The 26867-nt window shown below is 40.0% G+C and overlaps 1 protein-coding gene across 6 annotated transcripts in view; it reads left to right on the top strand.

Moving 5' to 3' along the window:
• The window catches only part of VMP1 (vacuole membrane protein 1), a 139651-nt gene extending 119788 nt beyond the window's left edge, over positions 1 to 19863 (top strand). For all 6 annotated transcript variants that reach the window (XM_064582388.1, XM_045889282.3, XM_064582389.1 and 3 more), the window contains 2 exons: positions 16062 to 16164; positions 17429 to 19863. In XM_064582388.1, the coding sequence (XP_064438458.1) occupies positions 16062 to 16164; positions 17429 to 17572 (247 nt within the window). In that variant the 3' untranslated portion in view covers positions 17573 to 19863. The remainder of the gene's footprint in view (positions 1 to 16061; positions 16165 to 17428) is intronic.
• Positions 19864 to 26867: the final 7004 nt, after the last annotated feature.

Here is a 26867-nt window from a genome sequence, read left to right as displayed (position 1 = left end):
AGATCAAGAGTCGCATGCTCTACAGACTGAGCCACCCAGATGCCTCTAGTTTTATTATTCTTTAAACCATACCTTATATGTTTATTCTTTTCTATAAATGGTATGTTTTATAATAAAATAGTATTTGCTATTTTCTATTATGGTTTTAATGTAATAACTGAGGAAAAACGTATTTTTTTTTTTTTAAGATTTTATTTATTTGACAAAGAGAGAGAGAGACACCTAGAGAAGGAACATAAGCAGGGGGAGTGGGCAGAGGGAGAAGCAGGCTTCCTGCTGAGCAAGGAGCCCAATGCGGGGCTCAATCCCAGGACCCCGGGATCATGACCTGAGCCGAAGGCAGATGCTTAACCAGCTGAGCCACTTAAGCGCCCCTAGTTCAGGGTTTCTTAACCTTTGCACTTTTGACATTTTAGGCCAGCTAATTCTTTGTTGTGGGGGACTATCCTGTGCATTGTAAGATATTTAACTGCATCCTGTCCTCTTACTCACTAGATGCTAGTAGTATCTCCCAGCCATGACAACCAGAAATGTCTGCAGACATTACCAAATGTCCTAATGCACATATACCTCCACTACCACCACCAACCCCACTGAGAACCATTGGCCTAAATAATGTCATTCATTCATTCATTCATTTATTCTAAGTAGGTTCCATGTCCAGCATGGAGCCCAGCATGGAGCCCAGTGCAGGGCTTGAACTCACGACGCTTGATCTTAGGATCGTGTTTTCAAGCCCTGAGTTGAGGTCAGAAGTCGGACACTTAACCAACTGAACCACCCCGGCAACCCTAGATAACATCCTTTAGATTTCAACTATTACATTAACAAAATGCCTTCCCTGACTAAATCAGATATCTTGTTTTTTAGGGACATCTGTTCACAACAGCATGTACTACATGCACTGACAGTTGTGTTTTTACATTTATATTTCAGGGTATATGATTATTACCTTTCTACCACTAACCTGTAAGCTTCTTTCTGGCAAAGGCCGTGCCTAGTTTTGTTCACTATTGTTTCTGTAGCACCTGGCATCTTGATTGACGTATAGCAGGTGCTTGATAAATATCTAGTGGATGTAATGAACACATGGTGTCCAAATAAAGATCTGGCTAATAAAAATTAGCATATTATTTCATAGCCCAGAATCTTCTGTTTCCCCAGCCTTTCGAGCTTCTCAAAAGTTATATTACTTATCTATAGTAAATAGAAATAAAAGAGTTTTTATAATCTTAGGCCAACAAATTAAAGTTAGAATTTCTTACAGTTTTCAAAAACAGTAGTTTCTTGCTTCTGTTATCTCATCTAGCAAAATCCAGTGATTCTTTCTTCTTTTTGTTTAGAGATTTTATTTTTGGGGCGCCTGGGTGGCTCAGTCGTTAAGTGTCTGCCTTCGGCTCAGGTCATGATCCCAGGTCCTGGGATCGAGCCCCGCATCGGGCTCCCTGCTCGGCGGGGAGCCTGCTTCTCCCTCTCCCACTTCCCCTGCTTGTATTCCCTCTCTCACTGTCTCTCTGTCAAATAAATAAATAAAATCTTTAAAAAAAAAAAAAAAAAAGATTTTATTTTTAAGTAATCTCTATACCCAACATGGGACTTGAACTCACAATCCCAAGATCAGGAGTTGCATGCTCCCCCAACTAAACCAGCCAGGTGCCCCAGTGATTCTTCCTTCTTTTTTTTTTTTTTTTTAAGATTTTATTTATTTGAGAGAGAGAGCATGAGCGAGGGTAGGGGCAGAGGGAGAAGCAGACTCCCCACTGAGCAGGGAGCCTGATGCGGGGCTCATTCCCAGGACGCTGGGATCATGACCTGAGCCTAAGGCAGACGCTCAACCAACTGAGCCTACCCAGGGGCCCCTGATTCTTCCTTCTTAAAGATGGTTTTGCATAAAGTTATTCTTTTTTTTTTTTTTTTTTTTTTTTTTAAAGATTTTATTTATTTGCGAGAGAGAGAATGAGAGACAGAGAGCATGAGAGGGAGGAGGGTCAGAGGGAGAAGCAGACTCCCCGCTGAGCAGGGAGCCCGATGCGGGACTCGATCCCGGGACTCCAGGATCATGACCTGAGCCGAAGGCAGTCGCTTAACCAACTGAGCCACCCAGGCGCCCTGCATAAAGTTATTCTAAGATAATCAAGACCTGCTAGAATCCAATTTTTATTGGATTAAATGGGTGATATCCTATTTTTAAAATTGTTTTCAGGAGATAGATACTGGGATGTCCTGATATCCTCATCTTTTACCCAGTGCTGTCTACATGGATTACCTCATCAATTTCTTTTCTAGACAGTGTATTAAACAGTATAAATAATCAGACTTAGCAGATGATAGTGATTCTTTATTACCAGATGCCAGTGTGTATATTTTTTATATTTGTCAGGAATAACATTATCTTTAATCGGATTCTCCAGTTGAGCTTGATATGATTTGTTTTCCTACATTTTGAAGTAGGAAATGCTTTTAAATACAACTATTCAAATGATAATTAATAGTTTCACTAAGCCTAGACTGAAAATTAAGTTAAACAAAGAGAATGAATTTTTAGTAGACGTAAATTTATTATTACATATCATAATAAATAGTTTTGAAATTTATTTCAGAAAAGAGAATAATTAAATTGATTCCCTAGACCCATTGTTGAGTTGAACTGAAAATAATGCCTATAGCTTGCTATAATAACGTTATCCTTTGATTGTTAATTGTCTCTTTACACTATTAAACTGTAAATGATTTAGCAGTTGATCAAACTAAACTAGTAAAGTTTGGAATACAGCCCTTTGAAGGATATTTAAAACTATGTACCCACAATTAAGGGAGTGGTGAATTGCCATTAGAGAGAAAAAAATCAAAAGACAAGACCAAAAAGTCAGCAACAATTGAAATTTAAAACGATGAGATACTAAGAAAAGGAAGAATGAAAAATGAACCCCAATAGTAAAGGAGAGCTAGGGAGTGGACTATGAAAAGAGTGTACAGCCTTTGAACAAAACAAATTAAGATTTGAATATGAACTCTGCCCCAGACCAGTTATTTAACTTCTCTCTCTGACAAATAAATAAAATCTTTATTTAAAAAAGGGGTATCATATGTAATCATTTCAGACTTTTCATTTATTATATTGCTAATATTGTGTGTTGCTGAATATTATTCATGTTGGCTGCTATATATTATTCCATTGGGTAATTATCCACTTCTCATTGTTGAACATTTGGAATGTTTCCATGTTTTTACTGTTTTGATCATTGCTTCATGGGCATTTTTTTTTTTAAGGTTTTATTTATTTGAGAGCGAGCACTCATGTGTGAGAGAGAGCACAAGCAGGGGAGAGGGGCAGAGGGATAGGGAGAAGCAGACTCCCCACTGAGCAGGGAGCCTGATGCAGAACTCGATCCCAGGACCCTGGGATCATGACCTGAGTCGAAGGCAGACACTTAACTGACTGAGCCACCCAGGCGCCCCATTCATGGGCATTTCTTAGTGCAGGATAGGTAAGCACATAGTAAAGAGCCTAAGACTATGTTGAAGGGGACAACACAAGACGGAAAAGAGAATAAAAGAGAGATTGGACATAAGCAAGATAACGCTCAGTTTTGATAACTTAATTTTGATAAGATAAGATAATTTTGTCTAGGACCAAATTTGGGCAAATTCTCACCACGGGTGTGCCTGTGGCCTGCCAGGCCAAACTGCTCACCACCATCACCCCACCCCTGGCAGTGAGTTAGTGTTGACCATTACATCTCTGGTGGTGCGGTTTAATATTAATTTTACCGAGGTATGACTGCTATACTGATGACTGAAGGAAATACTCTTTTCCAAAGGGCTTCTTGTCTTAATGTAAGTAGAGAGTGGCCCAGCATAATATGACACCCTAAGTATACCCTTGGCCTTTGGTATTTTTAGTACAGTATGTCATTCTATGATAGTCTTAAGGTCCCAGAGAGAATATAAACCCTACCTTCAAAATTTACTGTAATTTTATGAGTAAATAGTTCCCTTCCCTCAACTAGAAATAGTAATTAGTAGATTTATTTCTTCGACAGTTCTGGAAAGTTCACTATTGTCATTAGGTTTAGGGAAAGGTATCTCTGTTATCTTTTCCTAAATCAAAGTGTTTGGCTAGTTATATATGGAAATCTGAACAGATGTAATGAATCCCAGTTTTACATTCTGAGAGATGTTAGAATACAGGTAATAGCCTTAGAAAAAGCCTTTTGGTTTAATGTTTGGCAGGGGGATAGAGAAAAGGTTCTGAAAAAAAGATTCGGCATGTAAGAGAGTTTTTCACTATTTGGTATCTTAGGTTGAATAAGTCAGGGGACAGAACCAAAGAAAGAGAGAACTTCAGAGCTTCAAAGGCATTACATTTGTTTCAGTCTTTTTTTTTTTTTAAGTAAGATTTAAAATTAATTTTTATTTAATTTTAGACTTTCTCCAATGAGAGAGACCTGGACATATTTCTTAAAGACCATGACCAAGTCTAACATTAAAATCATGATTAAAATGACATGTTCCAGTATTCTCACAAAATAGAGGATGAGAATTCCCAGAAAATAACATTAAGCATATGACTCGTAACGAACCATATGCAGAACATTGGCTCATTGTCAGGTTGCCAGGGTCTTATTGGAAGACAAAGTCCCTAGTTTTACCACACAGGAAAGTTTCCATAACTGAATCATTGAACTTGGGAGAGGGGGTTGGCTGGAGCAGGGACTTTTTACCAGATACAGAATGTTCCGTGCCCTTTGCTGTCTCCTATTTCTGAGTTAACTTGATGTTTGACCTCAGAGTCGGACTTGCCTGTGGCAAGAGAGATCATTTTAACCAGTGAGTAATTAAGTTCTTGAATCTTAACAATGTTTCTTGTTCCTTACTCTATAACAAGTGGGCAGAATGAGCTATGTTGGCCTGGACTTTTTCTTCTACAGAAAGAAAATCTATTCTTTCATTTTAAAATATAAAATGGTTAATGTATTTGATTCTCTTTGTCTTTGATCACTATAAAATAATCAGAAGAAGTTATGGAAGTGTGAATACAAATATTTGTATTAACTGAAAAAAGGATACAATAAGTTTTAATACCCCAGCTGCTGAGACTCAGTTGTATACACTGACTTTAACATAATCTTCTGCAGTTTAGGTGGAAAACTCCTTCCTTTTCATGTCCTTTTCCTGTAATTTGTTATCTTCTCCTTTGACACTTAACTCTTCTATATTTTTGTTATAGATATTGGGAGGCAACATAGCTAAAGGATAAAGAAGTTTGACTGTATGAGAAATTGTCATTGTATTAGGAAGTTACTACTGACCATAATTAGAACATTTCTGTAGAATGATGAAAACTAAAACTGAATTATATTATATTACATAGAACTGTTGGTTAAAGGAAAAGGCAGGTCAGGGTCATGCCTGACACGTTTTAAGTGTTCGTAAATATTTGTTGATTAAATGAATTCATTCATTATTAAGAGAGACCTCTGTGTATTTTTAGGCTGAGGGAAAGACTCTAGTAAAGAACTAGAGATGGAAAATAGAAATGAAAAAAAGGAAGGATGTGGGTTGGAAATTAGCATTTGGTAAGAACCTGCTGTGCCAGATGCTTTACATACATTTTTATTGAATATGCATAACAAAACCTATAAGGTGCTATCTGTGTAGATGGGGAAACTGAAACACACAGAAGTTAAATTCATATAAATGCAAGAGATGGAGATAGGATCCAAGAGATAAGATCAAAAGCCTAAGTGGATTGATTATTTTCTTAACCACTTCTTCCTTCAAAACTGGAGTAAAGATTCCAAGATCTTTTGAAGTAGAAAAGAGGAATTGAGGGAGTGCTATTGAAAGCAGTGAGGTAGGGGCGCCTGGGTGGCTCAGTCGTTAAGCGTCTGCCTTCGGCTCAGGTCATGGTCCCAGGGTCCAGGGATTGAGCCCCACATCAGGCTCCCTGCTCTGCGGGAAGCCTGCTTCTCCCTCTCCCACTCCCCCTGCTTGTGTTGCCTCTCTCACTGTGTCTCTGTCAAATAAATAAAATCTTAAAAAAAAAAAGAAAAGAAAGCAGTGAGGTAATCTACTTGAAGTTGTAGATTTGGACAACAGCACTAGTGGCAAATGGCTACTGTGTGAATTTGATAAGGAGTCAGCAGAAATTCTGTCCACTCCTTGTTCACACGTGTATTCACCTTGTGCAGCTGTAACTAGCTACTGCAGGTGTTGCTTTGAGGGAGAAACGTACTGGCCTTTGTACTGTAGATTTCAGTGCATTTTTTTCCCTCTCATCACCCTTCTAGATTAAGTTCATTAAGGACAAAGATCTTGACTTTTTTCTTTTCTTTTTTTTTTTTTAAAGATTTTATTTATTTATTTGAGAGAGAGAGTGAGAGAAAGAGCACAAGAGGGGGGAGCGGGAGAGGGAGAAGCAGACTCCCTGCTGAGCAGGTAGCCCGATGTAGGACTCGATCCCGGGACTCCAGGATCATGACCTGAGCTGAAGGCAGTCGCTTAACCAACTGAGCCACCCAGGCGCCCGATCTTGACTTTTTTCTTAGTTATCTACTGCGTTTAGTGATTTTCTGCCTAATATTGGAATAGTTACATTGTTCTGAGATTGAATTCCAATCAGTACTATCATTTTTTTATCCACTCACCATCATGCCACTTTGAATGACTAAAGCTCAGTTAAGTTTTTATGCCATTTCACCTTCAATTTAAAATTCTACAAACTCTTCTTTATTCTTGACTTTGGGCCTGTGGTTCCCTGTTGCTGATTTCATCCTTAGAACTCAGTGGGTCTTCAAGCCAGCCATAGATTTGTCACTGTACAAAGCTGCCACCAGTTTGCCATTTTCTAGAACTGAAATCAGTTGATTTTTTACAGGGTTTTGTTTTGGCAGCCAATCACTTTTACTTGGTGCTTATAGGCCACTCCTTTAGCTCTGGCTTCATTCATTAACATAAACGCCTGTTTGGCTCCTGCTGCTCAAGTCTACATTCTGATTTGAGGTTTTGTTTTCAAAAACGTCCCTTTAATGATCACATAATTCAGAGAGTAGCTATTAATTACTATAAGGAGATTTTACTTCCATTCTGCTTCTGATAGAAAACAGTTCTAAATGTTCAAAAGCAAGGACAGTTGCAAATTCTTTTTTTGAAAGACGCCTGTGATGGAAATACGCTGTGAGCCAATAGCAGCAATACACCTGATGTTTCTCAGGATAAAGCAGCGGTCTTCCTTCTACCCGGCCGCTAAGAAACTGATGGTGTCATGTGTTTGTAATACCATTGAGCACACAGTGGACGAACTTGAGTACAAAAGAGGTTTTAATCATTTGAAAGGGACACAGATGTGAACGAAATTCAATATGTTTTAATTCCAAATCCTGAAGTTGAATCATAATGGATTTTAGACAGTGCCAGAAATTATCAGCCCAAACTTTTATATCTAAAAAAGCCCTAGATTTTTTAGTGTAGTGCTTGACTTTGATTGATTTTATGTTGGGGTACTCTTCCAAGATCCTAAGATATAAAGGAATTTGGTTTGGGTGGGCTAACACATTTCAGAGCCAAAAGCAAGTAGAATACATCAGTTAACAGTTTTTTCTTGTAATATTAGCTTCAAAGATTCAGATTCTCCATTCAATTACGTGGGAAAATTAATAACCCTTTCATTCCAGTCATACAGAATTACGGGATCCCATTTTTACTAGGTTAAATATAACCAGTTAGCACCAGTTCATTTCCTTGTCATATGCCTGGGTTAATCAGTTTGTTTCTTTTTTTCTTTCTCTAATCTCTGAGGACTGGAAAGCTATAAATATTAATGGGAGTCAGCATGATGGCCTTTGGCTTCTAAAGGAAGATTGCGTGATAAACTACATTCCCCCCTTCCTCCCTTCTCCAGAGCAGTCTACCTTATGAGGAAAGACAGTTTCATTTGGAGGGCAATCTGTCATTGTTGAATCAGGCCTGGAGTCTGAGATCCATTCTGAGTCACTATGAATAGAGCTCTAGTATTGGTTGGGCCCCAGGGAAACTGGTGGTTAAATACTGTGAGAATCTTTATCAGACAGGAAATGACAACTCATTAAAATACTAACCGTTAAGCCTGTTTAGATCACTGCGTGGGTTGGGGGGCACGACTTAATGCTGTAGTGTTTTACTAAAATGTGCACATTTCTGGAAACAGAAAATTATTTATAAGACTGTTATCAAGAAAGGGAATTCGTGGGGAGCCTGGCTGGCTTAGTCAGTAGAGCATGCGACTCTTGATCTTGGAGTCATAAGTTCAAGCCCCGTGTTGGGCGTAGAGTTTATTAAAAAAAAAAAAAAAAAAGTTAAAAACAACAAAAAATTAAGAAAGGGAATTGCTAGTCCCGTCTTCTTACTGAACTTCCACCATGTTGTCATCACCTCCTATGTATAGAAGACAATGTCAGCATGCAAAGGGGGAGTGGGGTGGGAGGGTCTTTAATTTTATCCCTGAATATATATATCCTACTAGTACTACTTCACTGTAAAAATCAGTCTCTTCAGCAGAAGAATCTGTTGGCTTGAGTCTATAAGAGACCATTTTCCATTTAATAATAGGGCTCTCTACTCCTATCCTCCTGAGCCAAATCTCAGTTGATAGAAGAATTCTCTGGAGTCAGAGGATAAATCTGATTTATTGATTTACACACAGTGATCCTACATCAAGAAAATTCTGAATACTCTGATATTCATTTGAAATATAATTATGTTCTAACTGAGGGCACAGGGTTTCATTTCAGTCTCTTGAGGTTTAGATTCTAAAAGTCCCTCTTTATAAATGACTATTAGAAATCTGAGCAAAAAAGAGGCATCCAGTCTGCATCTTTTTATTTATTTATTTGTTTGTTTGTTTGTTTGACAGAGAGGGAACACAAGCAGGGGGAGTGGGAAAGGGAAAAGCAGACTTCCTGCTGAGCAGGGAGCCTGATGTGGGGCTCTATCCCAGGACCCCGGGATTATGACCTGAGGCTAAGGCAGACGCCCAGCGACTGAGCCACCCAGGCGCCCCTGAGTCTGCATCTTTGTAGAAATAGCTTTTTTTCTGATATCTTACCTAACAGTCCTGCATTGAATTGGTCTGCTAACCATACCTTTTGGGAATAAGGTATAATATTTATACCCCTTGAAGTGTAGCCTCATGGTCTACACCAGTGGTCTCCACCATCAGAATGGAACTAAAATAATAGAACTTTATTTTTTTTTAGATCCTCTATTTATATTTATTTTTATCTTTGTTATTTTCTTTTTTGTGTATTTTAGGCATATAACATTATGGTAGTGCATACATACACAATTTATATGACTGTACACATATGGAGGATGTAGTTTACTACCATCAGTCTGATTGGCACTCCCTCAGGCCACATGTCTGAAAATCACATCTCATGGAGTACAAAAATAGGCTAGGGGAACAGCGGGAATTCCACAATGCAAAAGGGGTTCACAGTGGGTCTTTTGCAATGTATTGTGTTTTTTCCATGCCCCATTAATCAGATTTATAATTCCTAGTTTTAACTAAACTAACCCTCACAAAACACACAGATGGCTTTAAAAGTTTCCTATAAAGAAACAATAGAAGGAAGATAGAGGTAATAGTGCAGTCACAAGAGACAGTAAGAAAGTTGCACCATTGACATTTTACCTGTTCCCAGTACATGCCTATAGAAGTCAGCCAACAAATTTAGAAATTATTACTTTTAATCAAGGACAAGTGTGTTATGTGCCTTGAAATATTCACTAATAGCACAAAAGCCATCATACTTAGTAAGACATTTAAAATGAAGAATTTTTAAAATTTTTAAAATTTTAGCTTTATTTTATCCTTTTTAATTTGTATTTGTACATTTTACTGTTTGCATAAGTAATATATACATATATCAAAAATGTTTATAGACTGTTGGTCTAAGCTCCTCTGGCCTTAAAAGCCACTTTTTATGCTATCAAAAAGTACTGGGCATGGGGCGCCTGGGTGGCTCAGTCTATTAAGCGTCTACCTTCGGCTCAGGTCATGATCCCAGAGTCCTGGGCTCTCTGCTCAGGGGGGAGCCTGCTTCTCCCTCTGCCACCCACCCACCGACCCATCTACCCCCTCACTCATGCTTACGTTCTCTGTCTCTCTCTCTCTCTCTCTCTGAAATAAATACATAAAATCTTTTAAAAAACAAAAAAGTATTGGGGGGCACCTGGGTGGCTCAGTGGTTAAGCATCTGCCTTCGGCTCTGGTCATGATCCTAGGGTCCTGGGATTGAGCCTCGCGTGGGGCTCCCTGCTCAGCAGGAAGTCTGCTTCTCCCTCTCCCACTCTCCCTGCTTGTGTTCCCTCTCTCTCTGTCTCTCTCTCTGTCAAGTAAATAAATAAAATCCTAAAAAAAAAAGCAAAAAAGTACTGGGTATCATTAGTTTACTTCAAAAAATCTCTATCATACTTCTGAATTATAACAACACTAGAATTGATTAAACCCTATATTTTCCTTTCTTTAATACTACCCTTGACCTGAATTTTATTCTAAAAACATTTTTGTCCCATTTATAAGCTTTCAGAGGTTTGACTGATTCACCCCCTGAGAATGTTATTTAGATATTATAATTAATCATCAGAGGGATGTTAAATAAATCAGCCTGAACGTACAGCACAACCAGTGAAACAAAGGTTAAAATAAAACCAAAAAACCTTGTGTCTATAGTTTTTTCTAAGAAAGATAAAGGCTTATTACCCTGTAGCCTTACTAGGAACTGATGTCAGACAGTATGTTTTCAGGAAAGCCAGTGTAACTTACATGATCACATTAATGCTAAGATCCTCAAAAAAGTGGTTAAGAAAGGAGCAGAGCCTATATTAAATAAAACATTTACTTTATTCATGCCCACTTAGTTCTTTAACTGTTTAACCTTTATATAAGGCAGCCCTGTGTAAGTAGGGCTAAACAACAAGACATAGCAATTTTTTTTAAGTTCATGTTATTTCTGTTATTGAACACTGTGCCCAAGTTTTATGGTGGCACATATAGTAAAAACAGCAAAAAATACACCTGGCTGGAAAAATCCAAACAGAATCATGAACAGGAAAATTTCAGGTCTTCTAGTAACAAGTCTTAGTTTGATGACTATCTCTGAGATGGAGAGGAGATTGAAAGTAAATCAAAAGGTGTGTTTTTTATATTTGTTGAACCAATTTGTTTGAGAGTCACACAATTTGAAAAGAGTCCCTTGAAAACAGTTAATAATGACCGATAAATTTTTGGAACGGGTGTGAGCCCAGGAATAACCAGCAAAATGAAAATTTAAGCATTGTGAAAAATAATCACACCACTCACTCTTTATGCAACCTCTGCCAATTGTGATGCTTCCTCTGGAAGATTTTCTGGCTTTTGTGGGTACAAAGAATAATGGAGACCTTTATTAATAATGAGTCAATATGGGGAGAGTTTAAAATATAGATTTCTTATCAGATAAATGGGTTTCAGAAGTAAAGTCACATACGTATTAAAAACTATAGAAAAATAATAGGTTTTGTTTGCATATTGGTCAGGGCCCTTGACAGAATTTTACAGAGAAGTTTGTCTTGTTTCTGTTTTAACACCTACTAAAATATGTAAGCCTGACAAAATACTGTTCGCATGAAACCACTTTGAAGCTTTGGGTGGGTTTGGACTTACGTGGGTTTTTTATTTATTTATTTATTTTTATTTTCCCTCATTTGTTTGCATTTTCTGAGGGGTTTTTTTTTCCTTTCTTAAAATCAATAACAAAAATTTAAAAATTGCCATTAGAATAATTTGTTGGAAATTTGTTTTTTAATGAGTTCTGTTATCTGAAACATATTTGTGTATGCCAAGAAAATAAATATCAAGATAATTACTATCCACAGCTTTTTCTACCCACCATGTTGAAAGTCTACAGCAAGGAAAAGCAGATGAGATCAATTTTTGTTTTTGTTTTTTTCTGTTTTTTGGTTTTTTTAAGGCTTTCTTTAGAGAAGGTGGCTGTTGACAAGGTTAATTTAAACATATTTAAGGCCAACAGTTGACTGAAAAGTAGTTTTCTGTATGTTTGTTTTCCTCCAACTTTATTTTCGTATCACAAAACTGTAATACTTTTAACTTAATCAGCACCTAATGGCAGAAGGAGGACCCATTCAGCTAGAGATTGAGATGAGTCCTTGGCCAGGTGCACAGGGTACTCTGAATTTAATGGCTTTCAGAGAATGGCACTGGAGCTATTTCCTAAGCCAACTGTAAAAAACCACTGGAGTGGAATGCAAGTTATTCTTCCTACCCCCCCTTTTATGTACCTTAAATTAATCTTAAATGTCAGAATGGACTCTTCTGTTGGCTGCTTGAAAATAACTTGAGGGATGAGGTCATAGGCTGGTTATTATTGTTTGCCTTAAATGCACGTGAAGAGTGACAGATGTAATTGAACTTTTATGTAGTCCATTACTAAAATAGCTTTAATGTTAATTAAGGAAACTCTAATGTGTAAGTGTGCTTTGTAAAAGCTGAGGCAACTTTGGCCTAAACCATTGTTTGTAGAGATAGAGCAATGAAAATAAAACTAAAATTTTGACAAATATATAAAGATTGAGGATCTGACAAATAATTAGTTATATAATACTTAATACCTATATCATTTTTTCAGATTTATTCAGATCATGTGGCATTTATTCATGATAGTTTTGGTTAATATATTGCAATAAAAACTTTTAACTTCTCTGTTTTCAACTGTTTTCCTAGTCTCTTATGAGAAACTGCATAGAGACATCTCCCACCCACCAAAAACATGTAAAAAGCATGTAACACTCTAGTGCCTTGAAAAATTAATCTCAGTATTAGCCCAAGATAATTGAAAATTGCACATCACTAAATGTAAATGTGTAATGACATATTCTCTGTCAGCTAGAGTGCAGGTCTTAATGGACTTGACGATGGGAGTCGTTTAACTTTTCAGATTATTTTGAAGGGAGTCTAGAATGATTGTTGCCAGTCCCTTCCTCATTCCCCTCAACCACAGCAACAAAAAAGTAGAACCTTTCTAACATGTGGGTCTTAGTTCTTCATTTTCTCTTTCAATTATGGCCCAAGAATGGAGCCCAAGAATGATTTGAGGGAAACTATAAGCCATATTTCTCCTCAACTCCAGTCTGAAGTTAGAAGTCTGTAGAAAGAACAAGGCACATATATTGGAATCCAACTCTTAGAGGACATCAAAAAGAGAATTTTCAAGTCATTTCTTGTACAACCAGCTGTTCAAATTAGCATACAGTCATTTCAGCCTTTATAAATAAAAGGGTTTTCTTAACCTTATAAAAACACAGTGGCTTGACTATGGCTATCCTTGGGAGTTTAAAACAATGACATAGGATATTGGTTTTTTTTTTTTTTTAAGATTTTATTTATTTATTTGACAGAGAGAGAGACACAGCAAGAGAGGGAACACAAGCAGGGGGAGTGGGAGAGGGAGAAGCAGGCTTCCCGCAGAGCAGGGAGCCCGATGCGGGGCTCGATCCCAGGACCTGGAATCATGACCTGAGCCGAAGGCAGACGCTCAACGACTGAGCCACCCAGGCGCCCCTAGGATATTGTTATTAAGAGTGAGTATGGGGTGCCTGGGTGGCTCAGTTGGTTAAGCGACTGCCTTCGGCTCAGGTCATGATCCTGGAGTCCCCGATCGAACGAGTCCCGCATCTGGCTCCCTGCTCGGCGGGGAGTCTGCTTCTCCCTCTGACCCTCCTCCCTCTTGTGCTCTCTCTCTCTCTCTCTCTCTCGCAAAAAAAAAAAAAAAGTGAGTATGAATCAATATCTGAAGCAAAGTTCTTATAAATCTGCCGTCTTCAAAACCCATTTTTTTACACCTTTATTTTACTGGAATTGTTTTTTGTATTCACGTGGTGTTTTCCAAGTGTAAATGGATGAGCTATTTGCATTCCCTTATGCATTATGTAAGGAAAAGGAAATTTACCCAAGGAAAATTTCTCTTTTGGGGATGCCTGGCTGGCTCAGTCAGAGAACTGTGTGACTCATGAGTTTGAGCCCCATGTTGGGTATAGAGATAAATAAATAAAACTTTAGGGGCACCTGGGTGGCTCAGTCAGTTAAGCATCTGCCTTTGGCTCAGGTCATGGTCCCGGAGTCCTGGGATCGAGTCCAGCATCAGGCTCCCTGCTCAGCGGAGAGCCTGCTTCTCCCTCTCCCACTCCCCCTGCTTGTGTTCCCTCTCTCGCTGTGTCTCTCTCTGTCAAATAAATAAATAAAATCTTTTAAAAAAAAAAAACTTTAAAAAAAATAAAGAGAAAGTTTGTCCTGTTCTTGCCCCATTGTAGTCAGAATCATTATTGATAAACAGGAACATAGCTCAGACACAGCTCTTCTGGTGTACCCCAGAATGGGTAGTTAATGTAAAGCCACTTAAAAGTCAGTGAGAGAGAGAGACTGAGGCTGTAGGTTAAGAGACTTTGCCCTCCTCCATCTTTCATGCCTGTCATGTGGGTCTCTGGTCTGATCAGTGCAGCCATTGCCCCTACTACCTATGTCTATTCAGCCTCTTTTCCATATCCTGGGTATTTATTAAAGGAGCTTTTTGTACAGCTTCACCGCACACTGATCACTCCTTTCTTTCTCCGGTTCCTTTGGAATATATCTTCTGTACCCCCCAAAAAAATTTAGTACTGATTTGTAAATTCTTTTGTTCACAAATCCATTTGTATGTATCTGCATGTGTGTTTTGAATCTCCATCAAGATTTTAAGTTCCTTTTGGGCATGAACTATTTCTTGCAGTTGTCTTGTTTTGTTTTCCCTTAGTGCCGATTACACTGTCAGACACAAAATAAGGACTCCATTAAGTATTTGGTGGTTGATAGTTAAGAGGATCAAAGAAAAGGGTCAGCCAGGAGTTACCTATGTGTTAGCTTCTGGTAAATAGAGTAGCAAAAAAGTTCTCTTCCTCTGCTCCTCTGCTTTTTATTACAGAAAGCAGTAACTGATTGTTCTAGAAAAGGGGAGGTGAAGTTAATACTTACAAGGGAGACCATTAGGCGCTGTCTCAAATACATAGTGACATACCTTTTGCCGACCGCAGGAGATTGGGCTCATCTCCCTTTTAGCCCTGTTATGGCAGATGAGAAAATAAAAGGTACAGAAAATAGAGATGTTTGATTTTCTGAGTTGCCTCAAGTTACCATTTTTAAAAAAACGCCTGCAAGCATTTCTAAAACGGGATCCTGGTCGCTGGTTGCCAGACCGGTTCAACAGCCCTGCCTTTACGTACTCTGGGTGAGAGGGAGCTCCGAGTACATAAACTTATCAGAGATCACTACCCCAGTCATTTCAGAGCAGGTTGTTTAGTAATGTACTGTAGTTTCTGTGCAAACCATCTACCATAAACCACGAAGTGACTCAAGGTCCATAGTTCCTTCTTTGTTCCTTTGTTAATCACTGACTTCTGACTAGTGGGAGGTGCCTCCCAAATTTGCTAATGCATTCTTTTTGGATAAGGATGACGCACAGATTGTCCTAATAAGGACTTAGATTGAGAAAGGACCGCCCCCTCTGAGAAGATGGGACAAGTCAGAGAGAGGGCGGGCAGTTTCTTTTTCAACTGGGGATGACACAAGCATAAGTCATTTCCTTATTAATCGGTTCAAACCAGTTCTTACAGGAACTGGTGGTGATAAATGTGGGACTTCTCAGAAGTCATTCATTTTATTCTTTGTGCCACACCAGTGTGCAGCATCAGCTTAGCTGGCCTCACTCTGAGGATGAACTCTTCTGCTAGAAGGGGCTCAGCTCTTACTTTCTCCCAGACGTGTTGGTGGAAGAGATTTTTCTCCTCTAAGGGGTTGTTAAAGGATGAATTTTACCCACTGAGAAAAGTTCAGAGGATTTGCCAGCTCTGCTGATTGTTGTATTTTTGTTCTCTTTCTGTCCAATCCCTGCTTTTTGAATCTAGGTGGTAAGTGGATTTTTCTTTAACATTTTTCCTGCTTTTCTCCCCAAATGTATCTTTTTCCTTGGGTTATTGTGCCCTGCTTCCAGCGCTGTCCCCGGCGTAGGTCCATCTCTGCAGAAGCCATTCCAGGAATACCTGGAGGCCCAGCGGCAGAAGCTTCACCACAAAAGTGAAATGGGCACACCACAGGTGAGACTTGACTCCGTTTTCTTCTCTTCCCCACCCCCACGGTTTCAGGCTGAAATTACATTCACAGCACTCACTGGCATTTTTAGGCAAATAGAGCGAGGTTTGTCAGTCTCCCTTAACTGAGGTTGAGGCTCTACTTACTCTCTACTGGGAATTGTCTTTGTCTAAATCAGAAATGTAATTTCTATTTTGTATCTATCTTCTCCCAAAAACCAAAGGTAGGGTTAATGGAGAATAATGGATCTGTTATGTAGAAGGAGTTGTTGACTGATCTTAAATGATTTATTAGCAAATATACTTCCCAACTGGATTAAAAAATTTAAATTTGTAGCATTTTGTAGCATAAGAAAGTATTAGACTAACTGAGCCCATTTGAGTATCTCCCTTCATTTTGCCCTATTTTTCTTTTCAGAGATGGGAAAATAATTCTTTTTTTTTAATCAACTAAGGCTCTTCACATAGCTGAACTTAAAAACTTTAACTTATTAAACTAAGCCTGCCTTTTCTGTAAACAGTTCTGTGGCAAAGGGAAATGACTAGAAGAGGATGAGTAAGCAGGAACCTGAAATGGGAAACTTGAAGGACGCGTACTTGTTGGAATTTTTTTTTTTTTTTTTTTTTTTTTAAATATAGGTTCCACGCCTAGCGTGGAGCCCATTGCGGGGCTTGAACTCACGACCCTGAGATCAAGACCTGAGCTGAAATCAAGAGTAAGACACTTAACCTAACCAACTAGCCACACAGGTGCCCCAGTTGTTGGTTTGGTTTTTTGTTGTTCTGGTTGTTTTGATGGCCTTAGACTCTGTGTGGCCCTTTGCTGCCCTCAGTTGACCAAACATGACTTCAGGAAGAGAGAACCTATTTTAAAAGCTGCTCCCAGTGCTGGAACAAGAATATGTAACTATCTTGATACTACTCTGTACGAGTATCTACATGGCAACTTCAGATAGTAGAATTGAATCAGTTTTATTCTTATGTAGTAAAAGATAAGAGGCGACCTCACACTTGGCCCATTCTAAACTATGTGAATCAACCTTGACTTTACATCTAACAAAGTGAAATCTTAACAATTGGCTGTTAAAAGGCTGAATGTAGACTTCAGGGTACCTGGAGATGTAAGACTTCTCATTTTAATTGTTTCTCGACTTTATAGGTTATAAGCTCCAAGTTCTCATCATTTTCCTTAAATATTGTAGATGATTCCCTTTTTACTACTGAACTAATGAAACGTTTCTCCTGGATTGTTCTGCATTTATTCTTGCAGGGAGAAAACTGGTTGTCCTGGATGTTTGAGAAGTTGGTCGTTGTAATGGTGTGTTACTTCATCCTGTCCATCATTAACTCCATGGCACAAAGTTATGCCAAACGAATGCAGCAGCGGTTGAACTCAGAGGAAAAAACTAAATAAGCAGGAAAAGGTTTTAATGGCAGAAGTTAGAATGGATGGGTTCTACCTTAAATTGGGAGGACTCCAAACCAGGAAGGAAAATTCCCTTTTCCAACCTGTATCAATTTAATTTTTTTTCCCCTGAAAGCAGTTTAGTCCATATTTTGCACTGACATACTTTTCCTTTGTGTGTTAAGGTAAGGTATCCACCCTCAATTCAATCCAACTTGTGTTTTATTAGGGTGGAATGTGATGTTCAGCAGCAAACTTAACAGAAACTGGCCTTTTCTTTGTTACTTTCAAAAGGCCCACGTGGTACAGTTAAAGAATTCCGGACACCAAAAAATAGTTCCTAAGTATGTTGAATATGTCAAGTCATTTAGGCTTGTCAGAAATGACTCCTTTGTTTTTCTAAGTCATTAAAATGTATATAAATTATACTAGATTGGATAACAGTCTTGCATGTGTATCATGGTAAAATTTAATATGCCATTCTGCCCAGCCCTTCCTCTCCTACCTTAAAAAAAAGGCCCTTTTATGATGCGTTGCCCACCCTCTGGGGAAACTGATCTTTAAATTTTGAGACAGTGTAAGAAAATTCTGGTTGGTATCTCACGAATGAGCTGACACCATTTTTTATTCTGTATATTTAGAATGAAGTCATGAACAAACTTTATAAAGACATCTTTGATCATTCCAAAATTGTGTCCGTTTTCTTGAGCGTTTTGATTTTTGCTTCATTTTAGCCACTACCAACTCATGGTCAGCCTTGCCAAATCCACCTACAACCATCATTTCTTAAGCCTTCATTTATTTACATGTAAGAGCCACCACCAAGGCACTTTTTTGTTAGGTTGGAATCGGGCAGCTTGCTACACGTTGCTGAATTGGCAGCTTACGGATTTGCACGGTGAGGGGTTTGAAAACAGGAGAAATGAAAGTATGTAAATTAAAGGGCACTGAAGAGAGAAATAACTAATTTTGTTTGTTTTTTAAAAAACTACACTTTCTTATATCTGTGTTAATTTTAACTCAGCATGTACTCTGGTTTTGACAAATTTACTTTTTAATGTAACCTAATTTTCTTGCCTTCAGTAAGTGTTATGTCCTTTTGTGATTTTCTTTTGGGATATTTCTGGTTGAACTTGGTCATTTTGTTTTGCTTGGGAGGAAAATAAACAGTTTCACTTTTTTTCTTTAGGAAGATTGTTTCTGACGTTATGTTAAGAGTAGAATTGGGTTTAAATCTCAATAGGCCAGAAGTGCCTGATTGTTTTATAAAATCCTGCCTGAATGTCTGCTTACTTTTGCCTACCGTCGCGACATCTCCATGGCTGTACCACCTTGTCGGGTAGCTTATCAGACTGATGTTGACTGTTGAATCTCATGGCAACAGCAGTCGATGGGCTGTCTGACATTTTGGTATCTTTCATCTGACCATCCATATCAAATATTCCCATTTAAACATTACCTAGCCTCATGGTTTATGATCAGAAACTCTGGTCCTTACGTCTAGTGGCACTTTGAATCTTTTATGCCATGATATTTCAGGAGTATCGAGAAGATTTTATGGAAAATTGGGATGGTCTCCATGACCACAGCTAAATAAAGGACAAACAGCCTGCCTTGTGGGTTTTGAAAAGGTTATTATTCGTAACAATCTTTTTTTCTGCCCAGGGACCTTCTGGCAATGTGATTGATCCTTTATTTGAAAAGCTGTACCCACATGCTCTTTGTAAAGAGATTCACGTTAACCAACATAATTTTTTAGATTCATTAGGGTTAGCATGAATTGCTAAGTCAGCTTCCAGTTGGGTTTCATCTCTTTCACCTGCATTTTATTTGGTGTTCGAAGAAAGGAAAGAGGAAATCAAATATGAATTGTACTATTTGTACTGAATCTTTAGGGTTTATTGGTAAATTTATTTCAGGGTAAGGTATTAGAAAAAGAAAAATATTTCTTAGACTAACGGTCTAAGTAATTAATACATTTGACTTAGGATGATGGTTTGTTCACTTTCAAATGAATTTGCTTGGAAAACAAAGGAAGAGCAGCTGTCTTCCTTCCCTCCACTAAGTGTTCAGGTGTGGCACGCTCAGATGGTCCTACCGGCTTCCCGCTGGGGCAGAGCGGCACCCTCTGTTCCAGTGGTTGGTTGGTTCCTTTCTTGTATCCACCAAAGTAGACACAAACAACAAACACATGATCCCAAAGACCAACCTAGTTGATTCCAGGTGATGGAAGACCAGAACATGTGTAAGTGGATGGCTTGATATTACTGCAAATAAAAAAAGGGGCCTGGGAATTCTAATTCCGTCTACTTTGTTTAAGTGTCATTTTGTGCCTTGAATTTCTGTGGTACTTGATAATGTCTCAGCTCCGTGACGGGCAAGCAGTGCGATACGAGGTAACGCAGTAGAACAGCGGTTTATGCGCTTGCGCTTACGCACTAGGGAGCACCTCCCTTCAAAGGGCTTGTGTAACGCGGGGAACTTGTGGTGGTAGCTCTACTCTGTATAATCTGGAGTGTGGGGCTCGAAAGAAAGGGAGAATTTTACTTTCATTTGGATGATGGCCACGCTCCTCCTCCTCTAAAAATCAGAAAAAGATAAGGCCAAAGTGCAGTGTCTGAAGTACGCTAGTTTGGTAGATACAGTAGCAAGTGCTCCCGCATAAACAAGCTCCTGTTTCCAGTGCACTCTGTGCTAGCTATAGCTTTAGTAGGACCGCAGAGGCTTGTCTTCCTTTCACAACTCAACTGTGGTTCCTTTGAGTACAATCAATGCATTAAGCTAATTAGAATAACTGGTTGCCCTCTCCTACCCTGGGGTGGACGGTGTTTTGAATGACCCATGTGTAAAGAGCTCATAGGAGTTCCCAACCTTTTAGTGTCAAAAAGCCTTCCATATTTTTGAAACCCATTTCCCTTCGTGTCTAACAGTCTGTGTTAATGGTGGTTTATAATTATACCTTTCATGTAGGTGACCTTGAGAAAGTCTTAAACGCTGAGCCCAGATTTCATCTATAAAAACAGAAATAGGGGCGCCTGGGTGGCTCAGTGGGTAAAGCATCAGCCTTCAGCTCAGGTCATGATCCCAGGGTCCTGGGATCAAGTCCCACATCTGGCCCCTCTCAGTGGGGAGCCTGCTTCTCCCCTGCTCCCCCGCCTGTGCTCTCTCTCCCTCTCTCAGATTAAAAAAAAAAAAATAGAAATAGCCCAGATTGTTCTAAGGATTAAATCGGATAAAATGTAAAGTACTGCCATAAATGTTAGTGTATTCTCGTTTTTAATTCATCAAAGACAGCATTTGATACACATGCAAGAATTTTACATCACATTTACTCCAAAAACGCGTTTTTTATTTATTTTATTAAGTAGGCTCAACTCCCAGCCTGAGGCTTGAACTCAGGACCCTGAGATCAAGAGTTGCAAGCTCTACAGACTGAGCCAGCGAGGCGCCCCAACGTACACTTTCTTTTTTTTAAAGATATTATGTATTTATTTGACAGAGAGACACAGTGGGAGAGGGAGAAGCAGGCTTCCCGCCGAGCAGGGAGCCCGATGTGGGGCTCGATCCCAGGACCCTAGGATCATGACCTGAGCCGAAGGCAGACGCTTAACGACTGAGCCACCCAGGCGCCCTCGTACACGTTTTTTTGTTTTTAAAGATTTTATTTATTTGACACAGCACAGGAAGGGGGATCGGTAGGCAGAGAGAGAGAAGGAAGCAGGAGCCCAACGCGGGGCTTAATCCCAGGATTATGCCCTGAGCCAAAGGCAGACACTTAAGCAAATGCGTCACCCAGGCACCCCAGCGTACACGTTTTTTGTTTTTTTTAAGATTTTATTTATTTGAGAGACAGCGAGAGGGAACACAAGCAGGGGGAGTGGGAGAGGGAGAAGCAGGCTTGCCGCTGAGCAGGGAGCCCAATGTGATGCGGGGGCTCCATCCCAGAACCCTGGGATCATGACCTGACCAAAGGCAGACACTTAACGACTGAGCCACCGAGGCGCCCCAGCATACACGTTTTTAAATACTCTTAGCCTGTATGCCCTTGTTAGGGTGTAGATATGCTCTGTTTAAAGAAGTTAAAACAAACCCAAGATACAGAAGATTAGTAAAGAGAAAAGCAGATATTAAGGAACCAGTTGACTTGATAAAACCAAAACCTGAATTCTAAAAATAAACCCCCAGCTAGGCAATTTAAGGTACAAAGCACAGATACACAAAATTTACTATAAAATAATTGAAAATGCTCTTCTAACATTATCAACTTGAAATGACGTTTCCTAATTTTTTTTTTTTAAGATTTTATTTATTTGACAGAGAGAGACAGCAAGAGAGGGAACACAAGCAGGGGGAGTGGGAGAGGGAGAAGCAGGCCTCCCGCTGAGCAGGGAGCCTGATGTGGGGCTCAATCCCAGGACCCCGGGATCATGACCTGAGCCGAAGGCAGACACTTTAACAACTGAGCCACCCAGGTGCCCCTCCTAATTTGGTTTTATTATAAAGACAATACTAAAAAAAAAAAATCTACATGGTAGAGGGAAAAAGGAATATCTGCTTTTAATACCTGGTTAGAAATGCTCCATCTAGAATATCCAGTGAGGTTTGCTGGGTGTAAATAGTTAAAGCAGTTTAAAAAAAAAAAGTTGGCATGTAAGACCTTTCCTCAATAGACCTAAAAGTCTCATTTTTGTTAGAAAAACAAAGTTGGATTATTTTATTCATAAAAAATTAGTGATTTAATGTGCTCACAAAAAGTTAAAACAACCTAAGCAGGAATTTCTTTTTAAGTAGGCTCCACGCCCAGTATGGGGCTCGAACTCACTACCCCGAGATCAAGAGTCTCAATGCTCCACTGACTGAGCCAGCCAGGCGCCCCTAAGCAGGCGTTTAATAGCCATTTTGAAAGCCAAGTAACATTCCATTTGTAATTGACATTGATCAAAGCTTCTCTGGTATTCATAAAACATGGTAAATGAAATGCTAAGCAAAACTGTTGCATCTGAAATGTTTGTTCCTTTATTCTCTAAGACAAGAAAAGCACATAATGTACTTGAAAATTCTAAAAGCCATTGAGTCATTTGTGTCTGGTAGTCAGGGTGTTAGGTTCCTGCCCTTCTCAAGGCCAGGAGTTCACCTGAGGTAATGCGTTTGCCTTGGGGGTGAGGCCTTGAATTGCAGCAAATAACCTACATGTATTTGCATATTTAACCAGTACCCATAAAAGAGATTATAATAAAAACCTGTTCTGGACAGCTGCTTACTCGTTGCCTTTAGAATTGTGTGGTGCTGGGATGGACAGGTGCCAACTGTTTGCTCATTCTCTTTGACCTACTAGCCTTGCACAGTTTGCTGTGTGGGTGTTGATACTACTAAATTAAAAGAAAAATTTTATTTTAGATGGCCCCCGCTCTCCACCCAAACACCCTGGATTCATTTGAGATCTGGGATTCTAATTCTGTAGTTGGGAGACGGGCCCAAACTGTGGCCCAGCATGAGTCAGTTGTAAGTGGCTGGCTGACTCGATGGGAACAGAAACGAAATGCAGCTTAGATGGTTTGTCAGCCAAATCCACAAATGTGTGGCTTTTTGAAACATTGGACATCTGTTCCTTTTAATTTAAAATAAACTTTTTTAAAAAGCACAAAGTTGCTTGGCTCCTTGTTTCTTTTGTGTCAGTGGCAGTTGCTGCTCTAACTTAGGAAGCCTTGGATCAGAACATTGGGAATCTTTAGGGCACAGCTCAGAGAGGGAGGAACAGAGTTGCTTTGGGAGGGGAGGAGATGACTTTACAGGATAGAGTCTGGAAATCCCCGTCAGGGGTAATCAGCCCAGGTGTTCAACCCGTTTGTTAACTATTTCCAAATGACTCAAAGGACAGAGGGAGGGCTTGGATGCACTCCAGCAGGATTTCTACAATGTAGTCTTTATTTGCATTGGAAACCACATTCCTGAATTCTTGAGGGGAAGGCTCTGACTTATTCTGGGCATCTTTGACTAAGGGACCCCAGGCCATCTATCTAAGCTAACAGGCACTGCCTTCTTTTAAGAGTTTCCAAGGGGGTGAGTATGTGCAACTTGATTTGATGGCCTTCCACCTAAATAAAGCCTTGTGGAGAGGCCTTGTTCTGGGAAGGAGGCGTCTGTAGGCCACATTTCTCTCCCCCCACCTCATCCTAAATGTGCCGTTTCCCTTTGTTGCTGTGTATCCCCTTTAGGAGGTTAGAGCATGAGCAGCTTTTTCCTTCAGGCGCTTTTGACTGACCCAACCCGACAGTATTGCTTAATTGTGTTCCAGCCTGTTTCCAATGGGGGAAAAAAAATTTCCGTGGAGTAAGGCAGTTTGAGATTTGAAGAGAGATGCTTCTGCCTTTCCTTGAAGGTGGGAAATGACTGTTCAGATGACTTTTGTCTCTCTCTTTGGCCACAAAGAGCTCAGGTTCATTCCTCTTAGCAGTGGAAGCCTGGTGCACCAGTCACCCCAAGAACTGTGTTGTTCTCAACCTCTTTTCATTAGTTAAAAAAAAAAAAAAAATGAAAGCTAAAAATGAGAGGATGCCTTTCTCTGCCTTTTGTTTTTTTAATGCACCTCCCAGCCTCTTGAGAGGTCCTTTCTCTTGAGTGACTGGCCTAAACCTCTTAGAGCAGCCAGACTTCTCTGCCTAACCTCACAGTGGCCACGCTCTTGAGGCTCTTCAGATACCTCTGCTCCATTCTGACCATTGTATCAGCCCCTTTCCACTCCCATGTCCCTTCTATGATATATTCTCTGCCCACAACCATGTTACACCAGCAGTCAAGATTAGCTCCCAGGAACCTCCTCTGCTGTGCCCTTTTCCAGGAAGTACAGTGGATTACTGTAACCGTGATAATGACTGTTTGCTCATTTTGTACCAGGCACTGTTTTCAGTGCTGTTTTGTATGTTGAATATTGAAATCCTTACAACAACCCCATGAGAAAATTAAGGTAGAGAATTTAGTAGTTGGGTATAGGAAGCAAGGATGCAGGAAAGGGATTCAAACCTAGGCATTCTGGCTTTTAAACATTCAGTTCTCCAGAAACATCCAGTACAAAAGTCCAAGCATGTTTGTTGTCTACATACTTATTTGATCTTGTGATCACAAGTAGGTGATGGAGAAAGAGACAATGAAAATCAAGCCCACAGCCTTAAAAGTTTTGCCATTTAAATAGATGAGCAGTCTTTGTGCTTCCCTATATAACAAGGTTGGAAAAGCCAGCTCCATTCTTAGCCATCCTGTGTGGGCAGGTTCCCAGAGTGGTGTTTGCTATAATTATGATTACAAAGCAATTTCTATTTGTACAGACCTTTTTTTCTCTTTCAAAGCACTTTCACATGTTAAATTTTATTTGATCTTCACAACAGCCTCTATGAAATAGAGCCAAAAGTGGCATTAGCCACATTGGGGGGGTGGAGGGGAGGAGGCATTTTTAAATTTGCTTTTTAAATTTCTATAGGTTTAAGGTACTGTGGGGAAGAGACAATGCTAGGTCACTAGAGGGGGTCATCTCCCTCTAGGAGCATAGAGTCTTCTTAGGGGTATTATGCATCTATGCAGATAACTACAATGCAAGGTGAAGCCTATGGCTAAGAAAAGAACTGAGGAGAGGATGAGAATGGCTGACTAGGAAGGATCAGGAAAGGTTTCATGAGGATGTGGCATTTGACTTGCCAGCTAGGGTGAGGAGAGGGAAGTCCAGCCAGAGAAAGCCCTGTGAGACAGCAGGAAGCACAAAGAGGAGAGCTCTGTCGGGTGGAGAGAAGAAGAGACAAGACCCAAGAAGCCACCTAAAGTCAGTCCCCCCACCTCTTATTCTTTGCCTTAGCCCCATTTTGTATCCTTTAAAGCACCTGCATAACTCACAAGTAGTTTCTCTGTTTTCTTGTTATTGCTGTCACCTCCACAAGAATAAGCCCTGTCAGGGCAGGCCCTTGTGCTCTCCATTGTTTGCCCTGGGCCTGGCACTCGGTAAGCTCACTGTCTGCTGGGTGACCTTCGCAGTCCAGGTGAAGGAGCGGTGGACATGCAAAGGCGGACAGGAGAGGCCACCGGAATCAAGGTAACAGGGGGCTAGGCAAGGCTGCAGTAGAGGAAGTGGAGCGGAGGTCAAGAAGGAACCCAAGAACCTGAGAAGACAGAGTGCTGATCCATCACCAGGCCAGGAGTACAGGAGGAGGAGCAAATTCGAGAGCGAGAGAAATGGTGGTCTGTTCTGAACATACAGAAGGAAGGTACCGCCCAGTAGGATGGAGGGTCCCACCATGGGTCTGTATCTCAGGGTTTCTAACTCCTGGACTTGTGAATGTGCTATCCGTTAGACCACTCTGTGACTTCAGTCACAGAACAAACTGGACTTTTTCAGAGAATTCTCTAGAGGAATATGTCCTTTGTACTTTCCCATAAGTGATCGTCTAAGCCTTGTTATGTAGCACTGTTCTTAAAAAGATGGCACTGTAACCAGACCTTGTGGCCACAGGAAGCTGCTTTAAAATTCCTCACCCCGGTTGTATCCTGCTTGCTTAATGAATGGCTCCTCCCTATGAGAACTGGGAGGATGGTAATTCCTGGACAGATTGTCTTTATAAGGAGAAAAGTTTGGCAATGTGATTTCCTGTATATTTCTACTGGAGTCCAAGATTCCAGCAGTGGCAGCCACCTAGAACCCAGATGTCCTAAGTATTCTCAAGTAAGTATGAGGGCATCCTCCCAGCTGCCTTTGTCAAGCCAAAAGGCAGAATCATGGCTTTATTACACCTTCTAGAGCACGTGGTCAAGGCGGCTTTCCATTTGGCTGCTTTGGTGCTGGGGTTGTTTACATGTTTCAATAAATGAGGTATGCTTATTGAAGTTGGCTGCCTAGGAGTCCAGAACCAATGACATATGACCACAATTATACCACTCACCAGGAGCAGCAGAGTTCAGAAGGAGAGATTAACTTGTGTATGATCCTCTGCTGGAGAAGAGAGGTACAAAACTCTAGTATTCTGCTCTCAGGTGGGTATGCAATTTTTGAAGCCTGGGAGAATTGGGGTGTCACTGTTCCTGGCTTTCTGATGGAATCAGATGTAATGAGATGCCTATCTAGTAAAAGCATGTATGTGGGAGTGCTTTGCACAATTTCAGAAGAGAAAAGGAAGCTGAAAATAGTGCTTTTAAAAAAACAGAGATCAAAGAAATTTTCAGATGCTCTACATTTCCTTCTTCAAACATAAAGAATCCATTGGAGCATAAAAGACATTCCTGGTCTCTGCAAGGAGGAAATAAAAAGTTCTTTCACACAGGGGCG

The sequence above is a fragment of the Mirounga angustirostris genome, unplaced genomic scaffold (genome assembly GCF_029215605.1).
Source record: "Mirounga angustirostris isolate CCGP_5_RB_7025 unplaced genomic scaffold, mMirAng1.0.hap1 SCAF_17, whole genome shotgun sequence".
In the NCBI taxonomy this organism is placed as follows: domain Eukaryota; kingdom Metazoa; phylum Chordata; class Mammalia; order Carnivora; family Phocidae; genus Mirounga; species Mirounga angustirostris.
The sequence above is the reverse complement of the archived record's forward strand: the minus strand, read 5'-3'. Positions and strand labels throughout refer to the sequence as shown.